We start from the raw sequence: 12,048 nt of genomic DNA on the forward strand, positions 1-12,048 counted from the left end.
TTTTCCATTTCCCTTTTTTTTAATTTTTTTCTTTTTTTCCATCCCCCCCATTTTTTCATTTTCCCTTTTTCCATTTCCCCCCATTTTTCCATTTTCCTTTTTCCCCATTTCCCCCCATTTTTCTATTCCCCCATTTTCCCATTTCCCTTTTTTTCCATTTTACTTCTTTTTCCCCATCCCCCATTTTTCCATTTCCCTTTTTTCCCCGTCCCCCTTTTTCCATTCCTCCATTTTTCCATTTCCCTTTTTTCCATTTCCCCCCATTTTTCCATTTCCCTTTTTTCCATTCCTCCATTTTTCCATTTCCCTTTTTTCCTCATTCCCCCTTTTTCCTCATTCCCCCCATTTTTCCATTTCCCCCATCCATTTCCATTTCCCTTTTTTCCCCGTCCCCCTTTTTCCATTCCTCCATTTTTCCATTTCCCTTTTTTCCTCATTCCCCCCATTTTTCCATTCCTCTTTTTTCCCCGTCCCCCTTTTTCCATTCCTCCATTTTTCCATTTCCCTCCATTTTTCCATTTCCCTTTTTTCCTCATTCCCCCCATTTTTCCTCATTCCCCCCATTTTTCCATTTCCCCCATCCCCCTTTTTCCATTCCCCTTTTTTCCTCATTCCCTCCATTTTTCCATTTCCCTTTTTTCCATTCCCCCCATTTTCCCATTTCCCTTTTTTCCCATTTTTCCATTTCCCCCATTCATTTCCATTTTCCATTTTCCCCCCACCCCTTTTCCCCCCCATTTCCCCCCCTTCTTTCCCCTTCACTCCTTGCCCTGCTCTTTGTTCATTTTCTTCATCTTCATGCGGCGGTTCTGGAACCAGATTTTCACCTGGCGCTCGCTCAGGTTCAGCAGCCGCGCCACCTCGTGCCGCCGCTCGCGGCTCAGGTACATGTTGAACAGGAATTCCTTCTCCAGCTCCAGCGTCTGGAATTTCGTGTACGGGCAGCGCTTCTTGCGGGAGGAGCGAGCGTGGAGCCAGCTGGCGGCGGGGTTGGCTGTGGAGGGGGGAAAAACGAAAAGAAAGAAAAAACAAACGGAATTGATTTCAATTAAATAAAGGAGGGGTAATGGGGTGGAATTTTTTTTTTTTTTGGGGGGTGGTTGTGGGAGTGAGGGGCGGGAGGGGAGGTGGAGTTAAAGTGAATTAAAGTGAATGGAAGTGAACGGAAGTGAATTAAAGTGAACGGAAGTGAACGGAAGTGAACGGAAGTGAATTAAAGTGAATGGAAGTGAACGGAAGTGAATGAAAGTGAATTAAAGTGAACGGAAGTGAATTAAACCGAATTGAAGTGAACGGAACAGAATTAAAGTGAATTAAACTGAATTAAAGTGAACGGAAGTGAATTAAAGTGAATTGAACGGAACTGACGTGAAAGGAACCGAATGAAAGTGAAGGGAACCGAATGGAAGTGAATGGAAGTGAATGAAAGTGAATGAAAGTGAATGAAAGTGAATTACAGTGAATTAAAGTGAATGAAAGTGAATGATAGTGAATTAAAGTGAATTAAAGTGAACGGAAGTGAACGGAAGTGAATTAAAGTGAACGGAAGTGAATTAAACCGAACTGAAGTGAACGGAAGTGAATTGAACGGAACTGACGTGAAAGGAATTGAATTAAAGTGAATGAAAGTGAACGGAAGTGAATGAAAGTGAATTAAAGTGAATGGAAGTGAATTACAGCGAATTAAAGTGAATGGAAGTGAACGGAAGTGAATGAAAGTGAACGGAAGTGAACTAAAGTGATTTAAAGTGAACGGAAGTGAATTAAAGTGAACGGAAGTGAATTAAAGTGAATTAAAGTGAATTAAACCGAACTGAAGTGAACGGAAGTGAATTGAACGGAACTGACGGAAAGGAACCGAATTAAAGTGAATGAAAGTGAACGGAAGTGAATGGAAGTGAAATAAAGTGAATGAAAGTGAATTAAAGTGAATGGAAGTGAACGGAAGCGAATGAAAGTGAATTAAAGTGAATGAAAGTGAATTAAAGTGAATCAAAGTGAATGAAAGTGAACGGAAGTGAATTAAACCGAACTGAAGTGAACGGAAGTGAATTGAACGGAACTGATGTGAAAGGAACTGAATTAAAGTGAATGAAAGTGAACGGAAGTGAATGAAAGTGAACGGAAGTGATTTAAAGTGAACGGAAGTGAATTAAAGTGAACGGAAGTGAATTAAACCGAACTGAAGTGAACGGAAGTGAATTGAACGGAACTGACGTGAAAGGAACTGAATTAAAGTGAATGAAAGTGAACGGAAGTGAATGAAAGTGAATTAAAGTGAATGGAAGTGAATTAAAGTGAATGGAAGTGAATTAAAGTGAATTAAAGTGACTGGAAGTGAACGGAAGTGAACGGAAGTGAATTAAAGTGAACGGAAGTGAATGGAAGTGAATGAAAGTGAATTAAACGGAATTAAAGAGAACGGAACTGAATTAAAGTGAATTAAACTGAATTAAAGTAAATAAAACGGATTTAAAGTGAATTAAACGGAAATAAAGTGAACGGAACTGAATTAAAATGAACAGAACTGATTTAAAGTGAATTAAACGGAATTAAAGTGAATTAAACGGAATTAAAGTGAGCGGAACTAAACTGAGGATTTTTGGGCGAGTGTGTTTTGGGTTTGGAGTGAATTTTTGGGAATTTTTTTGGCAGAATTTTTGGGGATTTTGGGTGAAATTTTGGGTATTTTGGGATGAATTTTTGGGTTTTTTTTGTGAATGTTTTTGGGTGAATTTTGGGGGTTTTTTGGGTATTTTGTGGGTGAATGTTTGGGGATTTTGGGTGAAATTTTGGGTATTTTGGGGTGAATTTTGGGGTATTTTTTGGGTGAATTTGGGGGGGGTTTGGGGGTGAATTTTGGGTTTTTTGGGTGAATTTTTGTGGTTTTTTTGGGTGCACCCCCCGGTTTTTGAGGTCCCATTCCCAAATTCCATACAAATAAATGCCCCCAAAAAATCCAAATTTTCCCCATTTTTTTTCCCCTCAGAGGGGGAAAACCTGCGGGGATTTTTCCTAAAGAAATCTTAATTTTTTTTATTATTTTAATTTAGTGGAATGTGGCCCAAAAAAAAAAATTACCCCATTAAAATAAATTAAAACCCACAAAATTAAATAAGTAAATGAATGAATGAAAATATATAAATAAATAAAATAAGTGAAAAATTAAATTTAATTAAAACGAAAAGAAACGAAAGGAAAAGAAAAGAAACGAAAGGAAAAGAAAAGAAAAGAAAAGAAAAGAAAAGAAAAGAAAAGAAAAGAAAAGAAAAGAAAAGAAAAGAAAAGAAAAGAAAAGGAAAACAATTTAATAAAGAAATAAAATAAAATAAAATAAAATAAAATAAAACAAAATAAAAAAAAAAAATAAAATAAAATAAAATAATAAAAAATAATAAAAAATAAAATAATGGGGAAATAAAGCAATAAAAAACGCAATTAAAATGAAATAATGACAATAAAACAATAAAAAAGTAAATAACAAAAAATTAAAATAATGAAAACTAATAAAAATAAAATAATATAATAAAATAATAAAAAATATAATTTGAAATGAAATAATAAAAATAATAAAAACACAAATAAAATAAATTAATATAAACAAAAATAATAAAAAATACAATTTAAAATGAGAGAATAAAAATGAATAAAAAATACACTCCAAAATAAAAAAACAAAAATGGAATTAAAAATAATATAAAACAATAATTAGCTGTTCCTAATTAAAAATAGTCATTAATAATTAGCTGTTAATAATTAAAATGGTAATAATTAGCTGTTAATAATTAATAATGTTTATAATGAGCTGTTAATAATTAATAACGTTCATAATTAGCCGTTAATAATTAATAATGGCAATAATGAGCTGTTAATAATTAATAACGTTCATAATTAGCTGTTAATAATTAATAATGGCCATAATGAGCTGTTAATAATTAATAATGGCCATAATTAGCTGTAATTAATTAATAATGGCAATAATGAGCTGTTAATCATTAATAATGGCCATAATGAGCTGTTAATAATTAATAATGGCCATAATGAGCTGCTAATAATTAATAACGTTCATAATTAGCCGTTAATAATTAATAAAGTTTATAATGAGCTGTTAATAATTAATAACGTTCATAATTAGCTGTTAATAATTAATAATGGCAATAATGAGCTGTTAATAATTAATAACGTTCATAATTAGCTGTTAATAATTAATAATGGCAATAATGAGCTGTTAATAATTAATAACGTTCATAATTAGCCGTTAATAATTAATAATGTTTATAATGAGCTGTTAATAATTAATAAAGTTCATAATTAGCTGTTAATAATTAATAATGGCAATAATTAGCTGTAATTAATTAATAATGGCAATAATTAGCTGTTAATAATTACCAATGATTAATAATTAATTACTGACGTCAATAATTGGCTCCCGGCCCTTCTGGGTTCCGTAATTGAGAAATTTTTGGGATTTTGGGGATTTTTTGGGGAATTTTGGGATTTTGGGGAATTTTGGGATTTTTGGGGAATTTTGAGATTTTTGGAGAATTTTGGGATTTTGGGATTTTTGGGGATTTTTTGGGGATTTTTGGGGAATTTTGGGGAATTTTGGGGAATTTTGGGATTTTGGGATTTTTGGGATTTTTTGGGGATTTTTTGGGATTTTTTTGGGGATTTTTTGGGATTTTTGGGATTTTTATTAGATTTTATTTTGTTTTGTATTGTTTTATTTCGTTTTATTTTATTTTATTTTATTTTATTTTATTTTATTTTATTTTATTTTATTTTATTTTGTTTCATTTTGTTTTGTTCTGTTTGTTTCATTTTTATTTTTTTTGTTTTATTTTATTTGGTTTCGTTTTAATTTAGTTTTTTTCATTTCATTTCCTTTCAATTAATTTATTTTTGTTTTGCTTTTGTTTGGTTTGTTTCATCTCATTTCATTTTTATTTTTTTTATTATGTTTTGTTTTAGTTTCGTTTCGTTTGTTTAATCTCATTTAATTTCGTTTTTAATTTAATTTAATTTAATTTTGTTTCATTTCATTTCATTTCATTTCGTTTTCATTTCGTTTTCATTTTAATTTTTATATATTTTTTAGCTTAGTTTAGTTTAGTTTAATCCATTTTATTTAAAAAACAAACAGAAAAACCATCAAAACCACAAAAATAACTTTTTTTTTCCATTATTATTTTCCCGGCAGTTTTTTTTTCCCCCAAATTTCAATTTCCGAGACAAAATCCGAGCACAAATCTCTGCCCAGCGCGATAAAAAAATTAAATTCATTTTTTGTGAGTTAAACGATAAAGGTGGAAAAAAATTAATAATAAATAAAAAAAACCAAACCAAAATCAATTAAATTAAAATAAAATTTCAAAATAAAAATAAAACAACATCCCGCAAGAGCAAGGGAGGAAACCGCGAGAGAAAATTCCAATTTTTTACAATGTTTTTATTACGAAAAAAAAGTTATTTATTGATATTTAATTTATTTATTTAAAAGGAAAAATAAAATAAAACAAAGCCCGGAGATTTTCCCTCGCCCTGGGCCGGGAGCGGCTGATTTGGAAAAATTCGGGTTTGATTTTTTTTTAAAATAAAAAATTAATAATAATAAATTAATAAATTTTGGGAATCACCTTTCAGCTGGGCCGCAGCAAGAGGTGGGAGCGCCGCTCCTCCCTAATATTATTAATTATTATTATTATTATTATTATTATTAGCGGTAAATATTCTCCAGGATAATAATAATTAGTATTTATTTTATTTTTAGGGGTTTTTTTAACTCATTTTTGAAAAAAATCGCCTCAAACTCCGGCGTGGTTAAATTAGAAATAAAAACTGATATAAAACTGATATAAAACCCGATAAAACTGATATAAAACCCGATAAAAAACCCGATAAAATCCGATAAAACTGATATAAAACCCGATATAAAACCCGATATAAAACGCGATAAAAATCCCGATATAAATCCCGATAAAATCCGATAAAACTGATAAAAAACCCGATATAAAACCCGATAAAAAATCCGATTAAAAATCCGATAAAAAATCCGATAAAACCCGATAAAAAACCCGATAAAAACCGATAAAAAAACCCGATAAAACTGATATAAAACCCGATTTAAAAACCGATAAAAAAACCCGATAAAAAAACCCGATAAAAAACCCGATAAAAAACCCAATTAACTTCCAGGCTCCCCCGGTTTTGTTTTTTTTTTGTTTGTTTGTTTGTTTTATTTTTTTGTGTTTGTTTCTTGTTTTGTTTTTCGTTTTTTGTTTTTTCCTTATTTTTAAGATTTTATTTTTTAATTTTTTTTTTCCCCCGAACTCCCTTTGAAATATCTCCCGCGTTTAATAAACAAACAATTAACAGCGCTAATTAACGCACGGGAGAGGAGGGCAAAACTCGCGCCGTAATTCCAATTTTTTTCCTTTTTATTTTCCCTTTTTTCCCCCAATTTTCCCCCTTTTCTGACCCTTTTTTCTCCCTTTTTTTTCTCCTTTTCCCCCCTTTTCTCTCCCTTTTTCCCCTTTTTCCTTTTTCCCCCCAATTTTCCCCCATTTTCCCCGAACCGAATATTTTAATTTTTATCCCCGAATCCCAACCCCCCTCTCCTTTCCCCTCCCTTTTAAAATTTTCTTTTTCCCTCCTTTTTCTTATTTTTCCCCTTTCTTTTTTCCCTTTTCTTTTTTCCCTTTTCTTCTTCCCCCTTTTCTTCTTTTTTCTTTTTCCCCTTTCTTTTTTTTCCCCTATTTCCTCTTTTTTTATTTTCCCCATTTTTTTCCTTTTTCCCCTTCTTTTTTCCCCTTCTCTTTTTTTTCTTATTCACCTTTTCTTCTTTTTCTCGTTCCCTTTCTTTTTTCCCCTTTTCCCCTTTTCTTTTTTCTTTCTTTTCCCTCTTTACTTTTTTCTTATTCTCTTTCTTCACATTTTTCCCCTTTTTCTTTTTTATTCCCCTTTTCTTTCCCCCCTTCTCTTTTGCCTTTTATTTTCCCCCTTTTCTTCTTTTTCTTATTCCCTTTTCTTCTTTCCCCTTTCCTTTTTTCCTTTCCCCCTTTTTTCCTCATCCCCTTTTCCTTTTTTCTTTTTTCCCCTCATCCCCTTTCTCTTTTCCCTTTTTTTCTCTCCCCCTTTTTTTCTTCTCCCTTTTTTCTTTTTCCCGCTTTTTTTCCTATTCCCCCTTTCCTTTTTCCTTTTTTTTCCCTCATTCCCCCTTTTTCTTTTTCCCTTTTTTTCTTCCCCCTTTTTTCTCATCCCCCTTCTCTTTTCCCTTTTTCTCCTCATCCCCTTTTCCTTTTTCCCTTTTTTTCCTCATCCCCCTTCTGTTTTTCCTTTTTTTTTCCTCACCCCGCTTCTCTTTCCCCTTTTTTCTTTCCCCCTTTTTCTCCTCATCCCCCTTCTCTTTTCCCCTTTTTTCCTCGTCCCCTTTTTCCCCCCCTTTTTCTCCGCATCTCCCTTCACTTTTCCCCTTTTTTCTCCTCTCCCCCTTCTTTTTTTCCCTTTTTTCTCCTCACCCCCTTCTCTTTTCCCTTTTTCTTCTCATCCCCCTTTTCCTTCTCCCTTTTTTTCCTCATCCCCCATCTCTTTTCCCCTTTTTTTTTCCTCACCCCCTTTTTCTTCTCCCCTTTTTCTCCTCACCCCCCCCCTTTCCCCTTTTTCTTCCTTCCCCTTTCTTTTCCTCCCTTTATCCCCCCCCCTTCACCCCATTCCTTTTTTCCTTCCTTCCCCATTCCCCCTTTCCCCCCCATCCCACCCTCCCCTCTCCCACCCTTTATTCCCAACTTTCCCACCACCCCCCTCCCTCTTTTTTTTTTGTTGTTTTTTTATTTGTTTGGGGTTTTTTTTGGTCCTTTTTTACACCACCCCAAACCCCTTTCACCTCACTTTTTACAACTCACTTTGATCCGTCCCGTCTTTATCTCCTCTTCCTGCGCAAACTTTATCATCCTCCATCCTCCCTTGCCCTGCAGCTGTCGCGATTCCCCCTTCCCTGGCGACAGAACCTTCCCCTCGGAATTCCCGGTTATTCCTCGGCGTTTCGGATTTGACGGATCCCGATTCCTGTCGCGACAGCGGTTCCAACCAAGCCCGTAAATATCGATTATCGGGGAGCAGCGCGCTCTGCTGCGGAGAGTACGGGGGGAAAGCGGCGGCTCCGCCCGCGGGGTTGAAAGAATTCCAAGAAGTTCCAAAAATCGCCGGTTTGGGTTGGAAACTGCACGAGGGAAATTCCAAAGGATCGGCCGCGTTCTGTCGGGGAGCGGGATATTGAGCGGCCGGGAATTTAACGGGAGGAGAATCTTCGCTCTCGTGGTTTATGATGGAGCCGACATAAAAATTGCTGAGGGTGCCAGAGATGGACATTGTCAGGCATCGTACGCGGAGCGGAGCAGTGAGGGGAAAAAACAACAACAACAACAAAAAAACCCAAAGAAAAACAAAACAAAACAAAAAAAAAACCTACAGCAAAATAAAAAAAAAAAACCCAAAAAAAAAACCAAACAAAAAAACAACAACGAAAAAAAAATATATATGTAATTAATAAATAAATAGGTGAATGGAAAAGGATTTAAAAAAAGAATCCGAACGAAAAAAAGAAAAAAAAATTTTAAAAAAAACGAACAGCCGTTAAAAAACGGGGGGAAAAAAAAAATATATAATAAAAATATTTTATTTTCTTCGCTTAAATTATGAATTTTTTTTATTGGTTGTTGTTTAGTTTTGTTTTTGTTTTTTTTCTCCCCGTTTAAAACCCAACTTGGCGAGCCAACAAAAGTCCGGTCGGGGCTGTTCGTGTCGAGAGCTGGCGGGGAAATGATTGGTGCAAGTTTTTTTTTCGGGAGCCCTGATAAAGAGTCGGGCTCGGTGTAAATCAATCGGTGTCATCCTCCCTCGCCGTCCCGACCCAGGATGGATGGCGTCGGTGCTCGTGGGACGGGTGAGAGAACAAAAAAAATAAAAAAAAAAAAAAAAAAAAAAACTAAACAAAACAAAAAAAAAAAAAAAGGAAAAAAAAAAGACGGGAGCCGAGAGGGGAAGAAAAAAAAAATAATTAATAAATAAAAAAAAAAACAGACGGGAGCTGCGAGAGGAATAAAAAAAAAAATAATTAATAAATAAAAAAAAAACAGACGGGAGTTGCGAGGGGGGAAAAAAAATTAATTTAAAAAAAAGAGAAAAATAATTAAAAAAAAAAAAGAAAAAGTCGGGAGCCGCGAGAGGAATTAAAAAAAAAATAATTAATAAATTAAAAAAAAAAAAAAACAGACGGGAGCCGCGAGGGGAAGAAAAAAAAATTTAATTAATAAATAAAAAAAAAAAAAACAGACGGGAGCTGCGAGGAGGAAAAAAAAATTAATTAAAAAAAAAAGAGAAAAATAATTAAAAAAAAAAAGGAAAAGTCGGGAGCCGCGAGGGGAATAAAAAAAAAATAATTAATAAATAAATTTTAAAAAAAAAGAGACGGGAGTTGCGAGGGGGAAAAAAAAAAATTAATAAATAAATAATAAAAAAAACCCAGACGGGAGCTGCGAGGAGGAAAAAAAAATAATTTAAAAAAAAAGAGAAAAATAATTAAAAAAAAAAAAGGAAAAGTCGGGAGCCGCGAGGGGAATTAAAAAAAATAATTAATTAATAAATAAATAAAAAAACCAGACGGGAGCCGCGAGGGGAAGAAAAAAAATAATTAATAAATAAATAATAAAAAAAAAACAGACGGGAGTTGAGAGGGGGGAAAAAAATAATAAAAAAAATAAAGAAAAAATAAAAAAAAAAAAAAGAAAAGTCGGGACCAGCCAGGGGAAGAAAAAAAAATAATTTAAAAAAAAAAGAGAAAAATAATTTTTTTTAAAAAAAGGAAAAGTCGGGACCCGCGAGGGGAAGAAAAAAAATTAATTAATCCATTAAAAAAAAAAAAAAGCGAGGATTAAAGGCGGGAATTCTGATTTTTTTGGGTTTTTTTAAAAGCGTGTATTTTGATTTTTTGGATATTTTTTAAGGCGGAAATTTCGATTTTTTTTTTTTGTTTTTTAAGGCGGGAATTTTGGATTTCTTTTGGATTTTTTTAGGGTGGGAATTTTGATTTTATTTTTTTAGGGTGGGAATTTTGATTTTTTTTATTTTTTATTTTTTTTTAAGGCGGGTATTTTGAGTTTTTAAACATATTTTTTAAGACGGGAATTTTGAGTTTTTTTGGTTTTTTTTTTTTTAAGCGGGTATTTTGATTTTATTTTTTGTTTTTTTTAAGGCGGGTATTTTGATTTTTTGGGGATTTTTTTTAAGGCGGATATCGCGGGGTTTTTTTAAGGTGAATATTGTGATTTTTGGGTTTTTTAAAGACGGGTTCTTTCATTTTTTTGATATTTTTAAGGCGGATATTGCGATTTTTTAAAACCGAATATTTCGATTTTTTTGATATTTTTTTAAGGCGGATATTTTGATTTTTTTTTGATTTTGTAAGGCGGGTATTGGGACTTTTTAAAGACGGATATTTTGATATTTCCATATTTTTAAGGCCGATGTCGTGATTTTTCAAGGCGAATATTTCGATTTTTAAAAATTTTAGGCGAATATTGTGATTTTTAAAAAACTAATATTTTGATATTTTGATATTTTTAAGGCGGATATTTTGATTTTTGGATCTTTTAAGGCAAATAGTTTGATTTTTTTGATTTTTTGAAAATGAAATTAAAATATAATAGAAATAGAAATGGAAATAGAAATGGAAATGGAAATAGAAATAGAAATAATAGGAATAATAAAAATAGAAATAAAATAAATAAGGATAAAAATAAGGACCAAAATAAGGATCAAAATAAAAAATTAAAATAAATTAAAATAAAAATTTAAAATCATTAGTATAAAAATGCAAATGCAAATACAAATAAAAATACAAATAAAAATTAAATTTAAAATAAAAAATAACATTTATAAAATAAAAATAATGAATATAAATAATGAAATAAAAATAAAAATTTAAAAAATAAAAATAAAGAAAATAAAAATAGCAATAAAAATAGCAATAAAAATAGCAATAAAAATTAAAATTAACAAACATAAAAATAAAAATAGCAATAAAAATAGCAATAAAAATAGCAATAAAAATAAAAATAAAAGTAAAAATAAAAATAAAAATTAAAATAAAAATTAAAATAAAAATAAAAATTAAAATTAAAATTAAAATTAAAATTAAAATTTAGATTAAATTTTAGATAAAAATAAAAAAATAAAAATAAAAATAATAAAAATAAAAAATAAAAATAATAAGAATTAAAATTTAGATAAATATAAAAATAATAAAAATAAAAATAAAATAAAAATAAAATTAAAATTAAAATTAAAATTAAAATTAAAATTAAAATTAAAATTAAAACTGAAATTAAAATTTAGATTAAATTTTAGATAAAATTAAAAATAAAAATTGCAATAAAAATAGCAATAAAAATAGCAATAAAAATAAAAATAAAAATAAAAATAAAAATAAAAATAAAAATAAAAATAAAAATAAAATTAAAAATAAAAATAAAAATAAAAATAAAAATAAAAATAAAAATAAAAATAAAAATAAAAATAAAAATAAAAATTAAAATTAAAATTAAAACTGAAATTAAAATTTAGATTAAATTTTAGATAAAATTAAAAATAAAAATAAAAATAAAAATAAAAATAGCAATAAAAATAGCAATAAAAATAAAAATAAAAATTAAAATTAAAATTAAAAATAAAAATTAAAATTAAAATTAAAATTGAAACTAAAATTTAGATTAAATCTTAGATAAAAATAAAAAAATAAAAAATAAAAATAAGAAAAATAAAAAATAAAAATAATAACAATTAAAATTTAGATAAAAATAAAAATTTAGATAAAATAACAATAACGATAACGATAACGATAACGATAACGATAACGATGACAATAACAATGACAATAACGATAACGATAACGATAGCGATAACGATAACGATAACGATAACGATAACGATAACGATAACGATAACGATAACGATGACGATGACGATAACGATAACGATAACGATGACGATAAC

General features: G+C 30.3%; 1 protein-coding gene across 1 annotated transcript; it reads right to left on the reverse strand.

Moving 5' to 3' along the window:
- Nucleotides 1-758: 758 nt before the first annotated feature.
- HOXB9 (homeobox B9) lies at nt 759-11,143 on the reverse strand. Its single transcript, XM_062508367.1, has 2 exons — nt 7,902-11,143; nt 759-994 (listed from the first exon to the last, which is right to left on the reverse strand). Exons 1-2 carry the CDS (start codon nt 8,365-8,367, stop codon nt 759-761), a joined length of 702 nt encoding a protein of 233 aa, XP_062364351.1. The 5' UTR covers nt 8,368-11,143.
- Nucleotides 11,144-12,048: the final 905 nt, after the last annotated feature.

This window comes from Cinclus cinclus, chromosome 24 (assembly GCF_963662255.1).
Source record: "Cinclus cinclus chromosome 24, bCinCin1.1, whole genome shotgun sequence".
Taxonomy (NCBI): Eukaryota; Metazoa; Chordata; class Aves; order Passeriformes; family Cinclidae; genus Cinclus; species Cinclus cinclus.